At 37.3% G+C, this 19,468-nt stretch overlaps 1 protein-coding gene and 1 pseudogene across 2 annotated transcripts in view; both read left to right on the plus strand.

Moving 5' to 3' along the window:
* The first annotated feature begins 738 nt into the window (after positions 1-738).
* LOC122454913 lies at positions 739-17,525 on the plus strand (annotated as a pseudogene).
* The window catches only part of SLC25A21 (solute carrier family 25 member 21), a 504,473-nt gene continuing 502,304 nt past the window's right edge, over positions 17,300-19,468 (plus strand). Inside the window, exon 1 of one of the 2 annotated variants that reach the window (XM_043434358.1) lies at positions 17,300-18,248. Coding sequence is in view for 1 of the 2 variants with exons in the window: in XM_043434357.1 (XP_043290292.1) it covers positions 17,909-17,978 (70 nt within the window). In the remaining variant the exon portion in view is untranslated. The remainder of the gene's footprint in view (positions 18,249-19,468) is intronic. The other variant, XM_043434357.1, reaches the window with a different exon arrangement.

Genomic DNA, 19,468 nt, shown 5'->3' on the forward strand with positions numbered 1-19,468 from the left:
GCGGAGCAGACGCCGGGCGGGGGCAGGCGGCGCGCACCGGGCATGCGCATTTCGCGCCACTGGGGCCGTGGGGCGGGGCGGGGACCCTAGGCAACCGAGCAAGTCCTCACTGGAGTTTGGAGAAGACAGTTTTAGTAGTTAAGGTTGTCAGGTCTGAGATGAACGGCGCATTCTGTGAGACCAAATATTCCCCGGACAAAAGTTAATCTGGTTAGGGAAGGGAAACCACGTCCGTAACAACGTGTCTTGTGGCCTCAACTTGAGTGTTGTGGAGTTTCCACAGAAACTGGCGGAAATGGGGTTTCCGGTTCTGTTTTTGCCTTGAGGTGAGAGGGAGATTGGGGATGGTACCCCAGGGAGAGAAGAGGGACGTGTTGGGAAGGAATGGTTGAATTAAAAAGGCCGCAGTCGGATTCCAGTTGGGCTAGCAAAAAGCAGTACCCACCTCTTAGACAAAGAACGCTTCTGACTAAAACTAGGAGGTGGTTACCTTTTGACAAGTACTTAAGAAAAAAATATGGATGCTTAACGTTCAAGATACGGATTCTTTAAGACAAAAGGTTGAACTTTACAGAATTAAAAAATTAAGTCCTCAATTCATGTACCTCCGTGTTGAAACAAGAAAGGATTATAGCTGATAGTAATTCAAATGTGATTTTTTTGTACCACAGAAAATTATTGCTTTTATAAATGTCACGTTAACTCCTTCAGACGCCACATAGTTATTGAGGACATACCATGTGCCAGGTACGCCTCTGGGTTTGGATAATAAGCAATAGTGATGATTTCTTAAATATCCCCGAAGAATATGTATAATATAAAGTCTTGACGGTCTCCATGTTAGTCGTTAAAGTTAATGAAAGGAACTTACACTTTAGTAAAAAAGAGTGGGGCGGGTGAATAAACCAATGTAAATTAGTTGGAACACAGTTTTAATACAAGCTCTTGGTTATTATATTGTAATGAATGCACGGGTCTCTGAAGAAATTTTCTTTTTTTATAGATTCAGCTTTGAAATCCATTTTTCTTTACTTCAGTCAAGGTCTGAACCAGATATTAATGGACAAAAATTACCGTAAAAATATGGGAGGCAAAAAGGAGAACGGGTCAGAGTAGATGGGAAGAGCACCCTAATCAGGAAAAAAAGGTTAGACTTGTGAAAAGCTTTAAGGGCTACTCAAATCTATGTTATTTAAAAGAAAAGGAGGGAGAGTTGCTTTTCCTAGCTATGGAATAGCAAGAAATAAGAGAGACTAGTGATCACAACACTGAGAAAAGTCAAACCAAATAATGAATTTATAAGTTAAATTAAAACAATGTGATTATACTATTTTTCTTTGGCTAAGGGTACATTAACCCTGGTTTTTTAAAGTTCATTAGCTTGGTGCGAAAAACCTCTGGGGTAAGAAGAAAATCCATGTTTTCTTTCCTTTTAGTAACCTGTTTCTTCTTCCATTGTTTTTATTCAGTGAGTTCAAACATTATGCCTTTTCTCCTTAGTCCTTCCCACTTACCGGAAGTAACTCTTTAATGTTCTTTTCTTGAACTTTACATGCCACAATAACTAATTTTTTTCCAACCCCTTCCACCACCATCATCACTCACATGTACATTTCTTCATTCTTAATCCTGCTAACAGTTGCGAGTCTACAAGAAATGAAAGGCCCCAATTAGAGCTTTTTTTTCTCAAGCCAATTATCAAAGCCAATATGTCTTTATCCCTCTTATAAGTTGCATAAGTATGAGAGAAGTAAAGAAAATGAACCTCATTTTCATTACAGAGAGCAAAAGAATGTCAGATCATGAATACTTTTAAGTTCACAAATATGTTTCCCACAATGTGCTAGCCACACCGATCAGTTCTGGAAATAAAATAATGAATAAAATCTATGCACACATGTAGCTTAAAATATCTTTTTTATTAGTGTTCTCTAGAGATATAGAAACTACAAGGTTAGATAGATAGATAGATAGGTTTTTATTGTAAAGGGTATCTTGTTTTAATTTGCAATTTTGAGCTTAATCCTCCCCTGATCTCAGTGTCTTTGTCTTCTGCCATTCCCTTTCTTAGGGTTTTGTTGGTGGCTCAGGGGTAAAGAACCTGCCTGCCGATACAGGAGACTCAGGTTCAATCCTTGGGTGGGGAAGATCCCCTGGAGAAGGAAATGGCAACCCATTCCAGTATTCTTGCCTGGAAAATCCCATGGACAGAGGAGCTTGATGGGTTATAGTCCGTGGGGTTGCAAAGATTCAGACACAACTTAGCGACTAAACAACATTCCCTTTCTTATGTACCTAATAAAAGAACTTCAGAATACATAAAACAAAATGTGTTAGCACTGCAGAGAGAAATCCATAATTAATTTAAAATTATAATCAGAGATTTCACACTCATCTCAAAAAATGATAGAAAGCAGAAAGAAAATCAGGAAGGATATATAAGGCTTGAACAACACAATCAACCACAATGGTATTAACCAACTTACCTAACTGACTTTTATAGAAAAGCTATTAACAACAGGATACACTTTCTTTTCAGGTATGCATAAAATATTCCAAGACAGGCCATAATTTATATCATAAATACAAATTCATTGGAAAAGATTCAAATCAGGAGTGAAATTAAGAAGATGGTGGAATAGGCAACCCCAGACCCTCCTTCTCCCATGGAGACACAAACTTAACAATAATACATGGGCCAATTGCCTTTGTGAGAAATCCAGAAACCAGTTAAGTGGGTCCTGCACCCAAGGTTAATGTGAAACCAACTGCATCAGTACCCAGTAAGAAATCTTGTGGCACTCACTTGCAAGTGATTCACCCCCAATATAACATGATTGGGAGTCAACTCCCATCTTCTCACTGAGAAGAAAAAGGAGAACATATATCCAGTGATCTGAATTTTCAAGAAGGTGCCTAGGGGACTGGTTTCTATCTTTCTTGAATCTAAAAACTGACAGGAACGGGCAGCCAGTTTGGGGCTGCTAAGAACAAAAGCAATCAATATGCCCCAGATTCCACTATACTATGGCAGAAGTTAGATGGGAGACAAGTATCTTAGCTTACTACTGCATACAGAGGCCACAGTAAGGCAGAAAGATCCAGAAGGGGAGTCTCAGTAGAAACTGGCAAACCAATTCAATTTGGGCACAAGCCCAAAGTGCGTGTAAGGCTTAAGATGTCTCTAGAATCTCTAGCTGGAATGATTATAGCAATTTCTCTCTGTATGAAGCCGGACCACAAAAACTGGGAGAGGTGGCTGATTTTTCAAATGCTAAAGTCCCAACAGAAGATGACAGGACATACAAAGAATTGGGAAACATTACCCATTGAAAGGAACAAATTAAATTTGATACCTACCCTAAAGAAATGGAGATATATGAATTACCAAAAAATTCAAAATAACCATCATAGGGATGCTCAGTTAATTAAGACAGCACAGATAGATAACTAGTGTAGTCAGGAAAACATTATGTTAACAAACAACAACATTAACAAAGGTAAACTATGAAGAAGACCTAAACAGAAATTTTGAAATTGAATTCTTGACCAGAAAGAAGAAAGAATCAATGAAACTGAATACAGGACTTTCAAAATCACTCAGGCAGAGGAACAAGAAGAAAAAAGAATGAAGAAAAATTAAGAGAGGCTAAGGGACTTATGGAACACCATCATGTGAAACAGCATAAGCATAATGAGAGTCCTAGAAGGAAAAGAAAAAGAGGGCAGAGAGCCTATCTGAAGAAATAATGACTGTAAACTCACCAAATCTGAGGAGAGAAACTGACATAAAATTTAGGAGGCTCAAAAATTCTGATGAGATAAATGTAGAGACCTGTACTGAGATACAAACTATCAAAAATCTGAGACCAAAAGTGAATCTTGAAAATGAGAAAAAACAATTTGTCATGTACAAAGGAGCTTTTTATGAGATTATAAGCACATTTCTCAGCTGAAACTTTTCAGGTTAGAAGGAAGTGGGATGATGTATTCAAAGTGCTAAAAGAAAAAAATGGCCAATCAAGAATACTATATTCTGCAAAAATCTGTTTAAATAACAAAGAAGAAAAAAAGATTTTTCCAGATAAAGTAAATCTATAGGCATTCATCACCATTACTCCTGCTCTACAGAAAATGCTGAAGGGAACTCTTTAAGTTGAAATGAAAGAATGGTAAACAGCTATACAAAGCCATAAGAAAATATAAAGCTCCCTGGTAAAGGTAAATTTATAGACAAATATAGACTTCTATCGTATCGTAATCTATATGCATGAATCACTTTTAAATGTATAAAATTTAAAACACAAAAGCATGAAGACTACAAATCTGTTAATGGATTTGCAACATAAAAAATCATCTTTTTTGTGTGTGTCATCAACATAAAGGGTAGGACAGATGTAACCAAAGGAAAATATGTTCTATATATGCATATGCATAATGGGAAAGGAGAAAGGAATCAAAACAGTTCACTATAAAAAATCCATTGATTTAAAATTTAAAATGACAACAATAAAGAAAAGAATAGGAAGAAAAATTACACAGCATACGAAAAGCAGCTTAGAAAGTGGCAATAGTAAATCTTATCCTGCCAGTAATTATTTTTTTTTAACAATTGCTTTAAATGTGAATGTATATTCAAATATGTAGATTGGCTAGATGGGTGAGGAAACAAGATCAACTATATGTTGCCTACAAGAGACTCCCTTTAGATCTAAGGAAATATTAAAAGTAAAAGGAAGAGAAAAGCTACTACATACAATCAGAACTTGCAGAGAGCAGGAATGGCCAACTTCTGTCCAATAAAGTAGCTTTAAGACAGAAACTGTCACAAGTGACAGAGATGAACATTATGTAATAATAAAGTGTCAATTCACCAACAAGATGTAACAATTTGTAAATATAAATTTGATCATTAAAAAGCAAGAGAGTTCCTGCGGATGTTGACAATTTGATCTCTGGTTCCTCTGCAATTTCTAAATCCGGCTTGAACACCTGGAAGTTCATAGTTTACGTACTGTTGAAGCTGGCCTTGAAGAATTTTGAGCATTACTTTGCTAATGTGTGAGATGAGTGCAATTGTGCGATAGTTTTAACATTCTTTGGCATTACCTAACACTAGACGCTTGGAAGGAAAGTTATGACCAACCTAGATAGCATATTAAAAAGCAGAGACATTGCCAACAAAGGTCTGTCTAGTCAAGGCTATGGTTTTTCCAGTGGTCATGTATGGATGTGAGAGTTGGACTGTGAAGAAAGCTGAGTGCTGAAAAATTGATGGTTTTGAACTGTGGATGTTGGAGAAGACTCTTGAGAGTCCCTTGGACTGCAAGATCTAACCAGTCCATCCTAAAGGAGATCAGTCCTCGGTGTTCATTGGAAGGACTGATGCTGAAGCTGAAACTCCAATACTTTGGCCACCTCATGCGAAGAGTTGACTCATTGGAAAAGACCCTGACGCTGGGAGGGATTAGGGGCAGGAGGAGAAGGGGACGACAGAGGATGAGATGGCTGGATGGCATCACTGACTCGATGGACATAAGTTTGAGTAAACTCTGGGAGTTGGTGATGGACAGGGAGGCCTGGCGTGCTGCGATTCATGGGGTTGCAAAGAGTCGGACACGACTGAGCAACTGAACTGAACATTAGAATGACTAAATATATGCAGCAAACATTGACAGAACTGAAGGGAGAAATAGATTGCAATATAATAATAGGAGACTTTAATGCCCAACTTTCAACTACAGGTAAGACAGCAAAACAGCAGATCAAATAAGGAAACAGACAACTTGAACAACACTATAGACCAATCTAGCACACATATGAACAACATTATATCCAACAATGGGGCTTCCCTGGTGGCTCAATGGTAAAGAATTTGCCTGCTAATGCAGATGAGGATTTGATCCCTGGTTCAGTAAGATCCCCTAGAGAAGGAAATGGCAACCTACTCCATCTTCTTGCCTGGAAAATCTCATGGACAAGGGAACCTGGCAGGCCACAGTCCTTGGGGTCACAAAGAGTCGGAAATGTTCCTTTTCCAAGATATGTTAGGCCAGAAAACAAGTCTTAGTAAATTTAAGAAATTTGAAATAAAGTACCTTCTCCAATTATAAATGAAACTAGAAATCAACAACAAAGAAAATAGGAAAATCTGCAAATTAATAACCAGTATTAAGTAAAAAAAAATCCCATTGACAGAGGAGCCTGGCAGGCTAAAGTCCAGAAGGTCACAAGAAGTCAGACATGACTGAAAGGACTGAGCATGAGCACAATACCAAAACTATGGGATGCTGCAAATGGAGTACTAATTGGGAAGTTTATAGTAGTAAACGGTTGCATCAAAAAATAATCTCAAGTTGACCACCTAACTTTAGTCCTCAAGGAACTAGGAAAATGAAGCCAAACTAAGTCCAAAGTTCAAAGAAGAGAAGAAATAATAAAGATTAGAACAAAGATAAGTGAAATAGACTAGAAAGACAGCTTTTAAAAAAATTAATGAATCCAAAGTTGATTTTTTTAAAAAAGATCAACAAAATTGATAAGCCTTTGCCTAAACTCAGAAAGAAAAAAACATAAAAAAAGGACTCATAAATTAGAAACGAAATAGAAGACAGTGCCACTGATGTGACAGAATTAAACATGACCACAAGAGCTCATGGTTCCAGTGGGGAGAAAAGGCAGAGGGGTGGTTGAGGGAGGACCTGCTGCAGCTTCTGCCGCCGCTGCCACTACCATCTCTATGCTTGTGGTGTGGGAAAGGAGGTGTGAATCCTGGCCCAAGGCTGCGGTGGAGCCTCTGCGAGAAGGTTAGCGGTGGGAAGGCGAAGGCGGATATAAATAAACTCAATATTGGCGGTGGCATCTAACTGCTGCTATAAGTGACAGAGAGTCCAAGCCTAGTAAGAATGTCTAGCTACAGGAGAATGAAATCAGAGGACAGTGCATAAAGTCCCAAGAGAGCTTTCTCAGTCAGTCTATCCTGCTAGAACTTGAAGCACCACTCAAGACACGTCGTGATATCCATGGGCAATACTACGATTTGCTTCGACTTTTTGAGTAGAGTGATGCAATCCTGCCAGAAAGCAATTACCTGTTTATTGGGGACTATGTGCATAGGGGAAAGCAGTCATTGGAGACTATCAGCCTCTTGTTGGCTTACAAAATCAAATATCCTGAAAAATGTTTTCTTCTCAGAGGAAACCAAGAATGTGCCAGCATCAATAGAATTTATGGATTTTATGATGAATGTAAAAGAAGATATTAAACCACGGAAAGCTTTCATAGCCTACTTTAACTGTTTATTGATAGCAGCCATCGCGGATGAGAAAATATTCTGCTGTCATGGAGGTTTATCACCAGATCTTCAATCCATGGAACAGATTTGGTGAATTATGCAACCAACTGGTGTACCAGATCAAGGTCTTCTTTGTGATCTTTTGTGGTCTGACCCCTATAAAGATGTCTTAAGCTGGGGTGAAAATGACAGAAGAGTGTCCACATTTGATGCAGAAGTGGTTGTAAAATTTCTCCATAAGCATACTTTGGATCTTATATGTAAAGCCCATCAAGTGGTTGAAGAAGGATATGAATTTTTTGCAAAGAGGCAGTTGGTCACTCTGTTTTCCATGCCCAATTACTGTGGAGAGTTTGACAATGCAGGTACCATGATGAGTGTGAACAAAACACATCTGATGTGTTCTTTTCAGATTTTAAAGCCTGCAGAGATGGCAACCCACTCTAGTACTCTTGCCTGGACAATCCCATGGACGGAGGAGCCTGGTAGGCTGCGGGTCCATGGGGTCGTGAAGAGTCGGGACAGGACTGAGCGACTTCACTTTCACTTTTCACTTTCATGCACTGGAGAAGGAAATGGCAACCCACTCCAGTGTTATTGCCTGGAGAATCCCAGGGACGGGGGAGTCTTGTGGGCTGCCGTCTATGGCGTCACACAGAGTTGGACACGACTGAAGCGACTTAGCAGCAGCAGCAGAGAAAAAGAAGCCAAATGCCATGAGACCCATAACACCTCCAAGGGGTATCATCACAAAGCAAACAAAGAAATAGATGTCATTTTGACACTGCTTAGTTGGGACTTGTAACATATAGTATATAACTTTCATTTTTAAAAACGGTAATGTGTATTGGTCAGCTTGCTCAAACAGTGTTTTGGGCCTCCTTCCTTTTCCATTTTTTACTTAAGGAATGGTATTTGCTGGTTATAACAGCATATGAAAGACTCTCCACTCCCAAGGAAAAGTGTTTTGTTTTGTTCTCTGTTCCTTTTGTAAACAACTTTAATGATGATGTAAAAGCTGTACACTTAGAACAGTGTACCCTGTCTAAGGGGTGAGTGTACAACTGATTTTTTTTTAATTCAGTAAAGCCCCTGAATAATGTAAATGCTCCTTTTCTTTAGGATATAAAGAGCTCTAGGGTGCTCAGTCTGTACATGTTGTCATAAAATGCATACTGTTGGATACAAACCACTGTTAACTTTTTTGTTTCAAAGGGATTGGGTTTTTTTCCCTTCTCATTGTCTTATCATGTAAAACTACTTTTTATAGCTATTAACATTAGGAGTAACTTTCAACCTTGCCAGCATCACTGGTATGTATATTTAATTAAAGCACACTTTCCAATGTGGTATACTTAAAATGACGGTTAAAGCCATTATTTTTTAAAAAATGACCATGAGACAAATATGAATAGTTATATGCCAACAAAATGGATAACCTAAAAGAAGTTGATAAATTCCTAGAAAAACACAATCTACCAAGATTGAATTATGAAGAAATAAAAAAGTCTGAACAGATCTATAACTAGTAAGGAGGTTGAAGCAGTAATCAAACCTCTCGACAAAGAAAAGTGCTTGGACCAGATGGCTTCACTGGAGAATTCTACTAAACATTTAAGAATTAGCACCAATCCTCCTCAAAATTCCAAAGAATAATAGAGGAAGGAACACTTGCAAACTCATCCTATGAGGTCAGCAGTACTTTGATACTAAAACTAGATAAAAAGAGGAAACAACAGACTAACATCCCTGATAAACAATGATGAAAAAATCCTCAGCAGAATACTCCCAAATTGAATCTGACAGCACATTAAAATGATTATTTACCATGACCACGTGGGATTTTTATCTGGAACAAAGGCTGTATTTAACGTATCGAAATCAATCAACATTAACAAAAAACAGAAATCACATTAGTATCTCAACTGAAATCAGAGAAAGCATTTGACAAAACTTGACGCTTGATTTCATTATTTAAAAAAGACAACAAACTAAGAATAGAAGACAGTTATTTCAACATAATGGATTTCCCAAGTGACTCAGGGGTAAAGAATCAGTCTGCCAGTGTAGGAGGCTCAGGAGACAAAGGTTCCATCCCTGGGTCAGGAGATCCCCTGGAGAAGGAAATGGCAACCACTCCACTATTCTTGCCTTGAAAATGCCATGAACAGAGGAGTCTGTAGCACTATAGTCCATGGGATCGCAGAGAGTCATATGTGACAGAACTTGCATGCACACATATCAACATAATAAAAACCATGTATAAAAACCTATAGCAAACATTATAGTCAATGGTGAATACCTAAAAGCTTTTCCCTTAAGATCAGGAACACATCAAGGATGCTCACTGTCACCATTACTATTCAGCATAACATGAGGTTCCTAGTCACTTCAATTAGGCAGAAAAAATATAGGCATTCAAATTGGAAATAAAGAGGTAAAATTAACTCTTTCTGCAGATGAAATTATTTTAGATGAAAATGCTAAAGGTTCCACAATGAAATTACTACAGGTAATAAAAAATTTCAGCAAAGTTTCAGGATATAAAAATCAATGCACAGAAATCAGTTATATTTCTATACACTAACAATGACCAATGTGAAAAGGAAATTAAGAAAATGATTGCTGTTAGTATAGCATGAAAAAGGATAAAATAATTAGCAATAAACTTAGCTGAAGAGGTGAAAAACTTGTATACTGAAAACTGTAAGACATTTCTAAAGAAATTAAGAAGATGCAAATAAATGGAAAGACATTCATGCTTGTGAACTGGAAGACAGTATTGTTTAAATGTCCATACCACCCAAAGTGATATACAGATTCAGTTCAATCCCTATCAAAATCCCTATGGCATTTTTAACAGAAATAGAAAAAATTTAAATTCACATGAAACCATAAAAACCTTTGAAGCAATCTTGAGAAAGGACAAGGTAGAAGTCTCACACTTCCTGAACTCAAAGCATACTATAGACAACTATAATTAAGTGGCATTGTCTGTGTCTCTTCACACAGTCTTCCTTCTATGCATATCTTCCTGTGTCTAAATTTCCCCTTTTTATAAGAATACACATTGTACTAGGGTCACCCTAATGAGCTTATTTTAATATGATTATTCTATAAATACCTCATTTCCAAATGAGGTCATATTCTGAGGTACTTGGAGTTAGGGCTTCAATTCATCTTTTCTGGAGGAGGCAATTCAGCCCATAACAATAACTTGAGAAACATAAAAATGAAAACACAACATGCTAAGGTTATGGGATGCAACAAAAGCAGTGCTCAGGACATTCACAGCTGTAGATGACCATATTAAAAAAGAACACATCTCAAATCAATAGCTTAACTTTACACCTTAGGAAATTAGAAAAAGGAGAGAAAACAAAATTAGCAGAAGGAAAGAAATATTATAGCGGAGGTGAATGAAATAGGGAATAGGGAAAATAATAGAATCAGCTAAACCAAAAGTTTGGTTCTTCAAAAATGTTTTAAAATTTTCAAAACTTTCACTACATTGACTAAGAAAAAGATAGAATATGTTATTAAAATCAGAAATGAAAGTGAAAACATCAAAACTTTAATTACATTGACTAAGAAAAAACAGATGTTAATAAAATCAGAAATGAAAGTGGGGACATTACTACTGGCCTTACAGAAACTGAAAGGATTTTAAGAGAATATTATGTATAATTATATGCCAACAAATTAAATAATTTAGATGAAGTGAACGTATTCATCAAAATTTACACATTACCAAAACTTACTCTAGAATAGAAAATCTCAACAGACCTATAACAAGTAAACAAATTGAATCAGTAATTAAAATCAATCCAATAAAACAAGTTCAAGACCAGATGGCGTCACAGGTGAATTCTACCAAATATTTAAAGAATTAACAATGATTCAACTCAAACTTTTTCCAAAAATAGGGAGGAGAAAATACTTCCTAATACATTCTATGAGACCAAAATTTCCTTGATACTAAAGCCAGAAAAAGATATCACAAGAAAAGTACAGACCAATATCCTTTATGATGCAAATATACTAGCAAACTAAATTCAAAAGCATATTAAAAGGAGAAAGCACCATGAACAAACAGAATTTATCCCAGGAATAAAAAGGTGTTAAGACATGATAGAATCAATCCATATAGTACATTCATATTAATATGACAAAGGAAAAATACCTACATGATTATTTTAATAGATGTAGAAAAAGCACCTGACAAAATTCCTCATCATTTCATGTTAAAGCACTCAGCAAAATAGGAATAGAAGGAACACATCCTTAACATGATAAGAAGCACATATGAAGATTTCACAGGTAACATATTCATGTCAGGAACAAGAGAAGGACACCTAATTTCATCACTGCTATTCAGCATTGTACTGGAATTCCTAGAGAGAGCAATTATGTAAGAAAGAAACAAAAGTTCTCCAAATTGGGAGAAAAATAAAACTATTTCTATTTGCAAGTGACATGATTCTATGTAGGAAAAAAAAAAATCCACTGAAAAATTAATATATGAATTCAGCAGAGTTGCAGGTTACAGGATCAAAATACAAAAATCGGTGGTATTTCCATATACCAGCAGTGAATTATCCAAATAGGAAATTTTAAAAAATCCACTTACTACAGCATCCAAAATAATAAAAGACCTAGTAATAAATTTAATCAAGGAAGTGAAAGGTGTGCATACTAAAGACTACAATGAAATGATGAAAGAAACTAAAGACATAGTTAAATGGAAAGGCATCCCATATTCATAGATCATAAGATTTAATATTGGTAAAATGGCAGATTCAAAGCAATCCCTATCAAAATTCCAGTGGCCTTTCTTGCATAAATCAGTAAGCTGATCCTCAAGTTCATATGGAATTGCAAGGGGCCTCAAATAGTCAAGGCAATTTTGGAAAAGAGAAAGTTGGAGAAATGTGTTCTGATGTCAAAGCCTTCAAAGCTAGATTAATTAAACAGTGAGGCTGGGGCATAAGGAGAGACATACTGACCAGTGGAAAGAGTAGAGAATCCAGAAAGAAACCCAAGTATCTATGGCCAATTGATTTTCAATAAGCGTTCCAGACCATTTAATGGGGAAAGAATAGTCTTTCAACTCTTGGACTTCATCAAGATTAAAAACTTGTGCATCAAAGGATATTATCAAGAAAGTAAAAAATGGAAGAAATATTTGCAAATCATATATCTAATAGAGCTTAATATTCAAAATGTATAAAGAACTCTTACAATTTAATAACAAAAATACAAACAGTCCAATTAAAAAATGAGCAATGGGCTTTAACAGACTTTTTTTTTTTAAAGAAGACATACAAATGGCCAATAATCACATGAAAAGATGGCCAACTTCATCGGTCATTGAGGAAAAGCAAATCAAAGCCACTATGTGATACCACTTCACATCCTCTGGGACTAGGATGGCTATAATTTTTTTCAAATGGAAAATAACAAGTTTGGAGAGGAATATAGAGGCATATATATGTATACTTAGGTTCCAGTAATATATAAAGTATTCAGAATGAATTCAGGCAAACGTTACTTAACTTCTGTGCCAGAATTTCCTCATTTGTGAAAGTGAAAGTGTTAGTCGCTCAGTTGTGTCTAACCCTTTGCAACCCCATGGACTGTGTAGCCTGCAAGGCTCTTCTATCCACGGGATTTCCCAGGCAAGAATACTGAAATGGGTTGCCATTTCCTTCTCCAGAGTATCTTCCAGACCCAGGGATCGAACCCAGTTCTCTTGCATTGCAGGCAGATTCTTTACCATCTGAGTTACCAGGGAAGCCCAAAATGTATCTGAGAGTAAGTAACAGCTTTTCTAGGAATTATTTTTGAATTTATATTCATTATAAACAGCCCTGTGTGTGTGCTGCGCTCAGTCACATCTGACACTTGGCGATCCTCCTCATTTGTAAGATGAGACTATTTTCAGGACTTCCTTCATGGTCAAATGCTTAAGAACCTGCCTGCCAATGCAGGGGACTCGGATTTCATCCTTAGTCCCATAAGACCCCACATGCTGCAGAACAACCAAGCCCACGTGCCTAGAGCCTGTGTTCCACCACAAGATAAGTCACTGCAATGAGAAGCCCAAGCACAGGGATATTGTGAATGAGACAGTGGTTTGTGAAAATCTTAGCCTAGCTCCTTGCATAAGTAAGTTTTACATGAATATTGTAATTATCGTAATTGTTACAATTTGCTAGGCAGGCTGACTATGGCCTGAAGGTTGCAGATTGGCCCTTCACTCTTCTAGAATCTCCCTGCTTTCCCTCTGGTCTATTCTCTTATTATTTTTTTTTCTAATTTGCTGTGAACCAAACTATTAGATGTCCATCCTATCAACCTTTCTAGAATTGGGTGTAAAATCAGTTCTAAGTGAAGGCCTGGGAAGCTTCCAGGAGCAAGTAAAAGGATTTCTGCATGTTGATGGCTCATAGGTCATAACTCTACATTCACAGTTACCTCTTAAGTAATAGAACTCTGTAAATAAATGGCCTCTAAGTGTTGTTCTTATCATATCACAATAATACATTGAAAAAAGATTGCCAAGTAATTATTTTGTTCATACAGCCCAGTTGAAGTTCCTTGAAACTTAGAGTTGCTCTGTTAGGTGATAGAATAATCCAATGCATCAGAACCTAGGATCTGTCCTAAATAACATGTTGCTTTGGTATAAAGTGTAAACTACATTTATAGTGTAAACTATAAATCACTGAGGACTTAGAGCAGTGATACTCAGACCTGCAGATTTTAAAGCACCTTTCATCTGCACACAGCATTTCTTTAATATTTCTGCAAAAGAATACTTGAGAATAATATGTCTTTTGAATGGTTCGAGAGTTTAAATCTCTTCTACTGGTCAATATTTCTTAATCTGGTGTCCACAGAGCATTCTTCCCAACTTCCCACCCTATTCCATGGATGGGCTGTATGTATGCCAAATTCTGCATTTGTATGTCTATTGGTATATAGAGTGTGTCTTGACATCTAAAGAAGAGTCTCTAGTCTACAATGTCTATGTATCTTTAGGAAATGGTATTTGTAAATGTGGCTCCAGTCACAGTACCTTGAATACCATGGGATTATATTGTATTTTCTAGTCAGAAACTGATGAAGATAAACTTTAGACTTGAGGAAAACAGAATCTTTCAAACTGAGAAATACTATAATTTTAAAGCATAGCTCTTGGTTCCTAAACTTTTTCCCAAACTGTGGTTGACACTGCCAGTTGTTTCTTAATATTTTCCCCATAATAGTATATATATATATATATATTTTTTTTTTTTTTTTTTTTCTAGACACATTGTCACCCAGCAAAATACTACCTTTCCCAACCTCCCTCATACTTAGGCATAGCCCTTGTGGCCAAGTTCTAACCAATGAGATTTATGTAATTTCGAGGGTTTTCTTTACCCTTTTTACTTTTCTTCCTCTCTGCAGGCCTGAGCTTTATTTTGGCTTACAATTGTGTCATTATCTGAGGGCGAAATAAAATTTCTATCTCATTTAAGTCACTATTATTTTGGCCTTGAACAGTAGCTGATCCTATGGCGCAATACAAAAGCTTTATTCCAAAAAAGACATTGAAGAAATTGTCAGATACTTAAGTTCAGTATCTATTTTTTAATCTTTATTGAATTTGATACAATATTGTTTGTTTTATGTTTTGGCCCCAAGGCGTATGGCATCCTGGCTCCCCAATCAGGGATGGAAACCTTACCCCCTTCACTGAAAGTCTTAATAACTGGACCATCAGGGAAGTCCCTTCAGTAAGTATTTTAAGGTTCCTAAAAGCTTAATTTTTAGTCACTTGGCAAACTGATAAATACATAATTTAGCTATGTAGTTCTCAACCAAGATAAAGTAAATAAATCAATAATTAAAAAATATAAACTTGATACTTTAGCAGTTTTGCTCTAATATCAGGACATTACACCATTATGTAAAATAATAATAGAAAGAGTAATGTGATGGATTGTGTCCAAGGAATCTGAAATAGTAGTCAAGTAAATTTTGCTTTTCCCAGTGCTAACCTCCCAGGGTTCCAATACTGGCCATGGGCAAATTTGGCTGCAGCTAAGAGCTATGCCGCATAATCAGAGCTCTGAGCATAGTGGGTACTTGTTGACTGTGGATTACCACTGGCTGACTCCTAAGCTCCACAATGTTTTTATACCCAGGTCCTATCTTCTCAGCTTATCTAGAAGTATAGGATTAGACCACCTGTGATATCAGGTCTTGCTTTTTTTACTCAAAGAAATCTGTTCTAATGCAGAGAGGTTAAAAAAAGATAGCAATTTTCTAAAAGGGTATTTGGAGAGAGTCTGGGAGTCTTCTGACTGAATCCTTGGGATCCTGAAAGGTTGAGGTCTGAGTGAGACCTCAAACTTGCATCTACCTCCTCAGGTTAAAATATTCATAGATTAAGATATTTATGAAAAAAAAAAAAAGATATTAATGGAAACATGAATGATGTCAAAAGGCTGTCTTTAAATCTTGACCTGGGAGTACTGCTGTATTTCCTGGGGAAGGGAAAAATTTACTTATATTGCAACATGGTGTGATCTCTTTCATTAGATTATATACTCCAGAGGGGATTTTAACTGTAATATTGCCAGAGCATAATGCTGACATGTAGAAAACTCTCAATGAATGAATAGTATTTGCTTCCCTGTGTGCTTTGGGATTTAATTGTATGTAATAATCTAAAAAAATTATTTAATTGAAGAAAATTATCTACTTATATACAAAATTAATTTTGGTAGCATTTAATTATTTTAGGTTTCAGTATGACCAAAGGTAATTTGGTCTGTGATTAACATTTAAATCTATAATTCCATGGCTCTTAGAAGAAGGAATCCTGGAATTGAATCCAGCTATACCAATAACTTATGGTGTGATCTTGGGAAACTTAGTTTCCTCAATGGAAAATGAGGGAAATATTTTCTCTGAGCTCTGAAATTCTGATTTTAGTGCTTAGTATATAATAGGTTCTCAGTATTTACTGAATGAGTAAGTGATTCTATGTTATACTTAGGGCCTCATATTTAATTAGCAATAAATTGAAACATTGCTTAAAAGCTTTTACTATATCTAAATAGCAAATATTTCTGAAAACGATTTCTTGGTAAGCATTTCAAACTAGGTAATTTTAATCAAATATGAGAAAATTTGTTTTTGCATATCTGACCACAGAAGTAATAAGTCTCTCCAATTGCTCACTGTCATTATTATCAGCTTTTAATAGCTCAACCTAAGAAATAAAGACAAAATATAAAACCAATTACTGTATTTTGTACATATAATTGGAAATCATATATATTAAGTTGAACCTTGTTACATATACTGATATTCAATGGCCTTCAAAAATAGCAATTTTATATGGTTCAAACTGAATATATTTAGTACTGAATACCGTGTTTAAGAAATAATATGACAATAAGGGTTTCAAAGCTTCTCCTCCTTTTTAGGCCTATCACTTGCTGCCTGTTAGGGGTGTGGCAAGTATTTTCCTAAAATTTGAGAATCTTGTCTCTCCTACATAGCATCAACTTGTGGTTTAAAACTAGTATATAAATCATAGTATTTTTGTTTTGCTAACTCTCCTAAAAGGCTAGTATGAATAATCAATCGCTTCATAGAGAGAATATACTGGGAGTTCCTTAATGTTCCTTGATTATTTAGGTCAGTGGTTCACCAACTTTAACATACATAATAATCATTGGAGAACTTATTCAAACACAGTTTTCTGAGCCCTATACCACAGATTGTGATTCAGTAGGTCAGGACTGGAACATGAATCTGCTTTTGTTACACACACATTACACGGATGCTCATGGATATTAGGTATAGAAGCGACTTACTTGTATTAAGGCCTTTTTTTTTTTTTCCTTTGGTCTTTCAGCAAATAAAACTCAAGTTAATGAGGTATGAGATAAATTCCCTTAAGCCAAAATCACTTCTTAGAAAAGTACTACATTAACTCAATTGTAAGATAACCATAAATTGGATTTATTTTGACTTAGTTTTTGTCAATTTCAGTCGTACAGTTTCAGGACAACTAACTCCAAGGAATGTAGTCACCTGTTCCTTCTTTAGAACTGCACTGTGCTCTGGCTTTCCAGGGGGCAAGGGTCGCCGGGGCCCTGCCGATGGAGTTCTAGGCCAGGGTCACTTTTTTTTACTTGCGTTATCAGAGGCAGAGCGTCCAGCTTGACAAACTCTGCAGAAGGCTCCCGATAGGGAAACCCGTGAGCGCCAATCTAGGAGACCAAACCGACCCGCTGCGGTCGACCAACCCAACCCCGGGGTCCCTGGGTCCTCCTCGGAGCCCAGGGAGACAGGAGTGGGGAGAGGGAGCCCCTGAAGGAGAGCCACAGGCAGGTCTCAACCCGCCGGAGATCACACTGCTAATCTGTGGTCCAAACCGCCCGCCGCCTCCGAGCAGTAGTCGGATTGCCGCCCCCCAGGGAGCCACTCGGCCCAAGAAGCAACACAGCCCCAGCTCCCTTGCTCCGGAGAGGCTCCGCAGGCCGGCATCGAGGCAGGCGAGCTCGCCCCGGCATCTCAGCCCACGCCGTGGTCCACTGTCTTGCGAAGATGTCCGCCAAGCCCTCTGTCGGCTTCGTGAACGAGGCTTCTCGGCAGATCCTAGCCGGTGGCTCTGCTGGTAAGGCCGCCCCGCCCCGCCGGGGGCTAGTAGCCTTTCCTTTCGCGTGTTCCGAAAACCTTTCTCCGAAAAGTCTCCCCACCATAGGTCTTGCCTTCTTCCTCTGCCTTCCGCGCTCGGGGTTCAGAGCCTGACTAGCCCGAGCCCGCGAGAGTAAAGAAAGCCGGGATCAGGCGGCGGGCCCCGGGTGTCCCAGGTCCAGTCGCCGCGGCGCCTGCGGCGGCCGCTCTCGAGTTCCCCGCCTTCTGTGTTCCTAGCCTGGAAAGCAAGGTAGGCAGCAGTCCCGAGGCCTGCCACTTTGAGGAGGTCTTATAGCCTGGCTGGCTATTCTATTTGAAATGATCCAGTTTGCGTTAGACTTAGTTGTGCTATTCATTATAGCCTCTTTTTTCCTCAGCTAACTCAGATGCTACATATTTCTACCTCCCTCGTAAAAGTATGTGCCTCGGGACTCCACAGGTTTTCTTATTGGATCCTGTTTCTTGCTTGCAGCTATTCCTGCCTTAATAAGCATATTAAAATTAAATGAAAATGTTGACGCATATAAACACCTTTGATATAATAGGCTCACAGTAATTTATGGAGAGTTATGCTGTAGGGAAGAATCTTTAGGAATAAATCTGTTATAACTAATCATGGAAATAATTACTAAGTGTGACTAAGAGAAAGTTACTAACACAGGAGTTACATTATGTGAATGTATTTTAAAGGTATTTTAAAATATAAATTATGAATTGATTGAAAATTTAATCTTACAAATTGTGATATATTTTATTACAAATATATAAAATAATTACTGTAATTGACTCATCACCATAAAAACATTTTTTTAAATGTACTTATTTATTTATTTAGCTGCTCTGGGTCTTAGCTGCAGCATTCAAATCTTTAATCTTTCTTGTAGCAAGGGAGTTCATTAGTTGCAGCAAGTGAAACCTAATTCCCTGACCAGGCATGGGACTTGCGCTCCCTGCATTGGGAGCACCAAGTCTTAGCCACTGGACCACCAGGGCAGTCCCAAAACATTTTTTAAAATGTAAATACCCCTTAAAAAATTATGGTAATGCTAGTAAATCATATTAAGATGACTGAATGTTTAATGTCTACCTTTGACTAGCAAATTTGATTTTCAAACAAATTTGAACTTTGTATAAGGGACTGTTACAAATTATGACTATTTATCATCCTGGCACAAGTTCCTTGCATCTAGGAGGACCACAAGCTGATGTATTACTTACAATCTACACTTTTCTAACTATGACATTTCATTAATAGGGCAATCAAGGAATTCATTTCTTATATATAATTGTGCTGTGTCTATTCATTATGTTGTCAGTGCCCCCACTTTCTACTTTTTATTTGTTCCCGGTAGTGATAATGAATTTGCACCAATTTACTCGCCATTTTGGTCAAATTCCACAATGTCCAAGACTGTCAACTGTCCTTGATTTGGTTGATTTGGAGTCCACAACCCTTATTAAATAAAACTC

The sequence above is a fragment of the Cervus canadensis genome, chromosome 17, assembly GCF_019320065.1.
Source record: "Cervus canadensis isolate Bull #8, Minnesota chromosome 17, ASM1932006v1, whole genome shotgun sequence".
Lineage (NCBI taxonomy): Eukaryota > Metazoa > Chordata > Mammalia > Artiodactyla > Cervidae > Cervus > Cervus canadensis.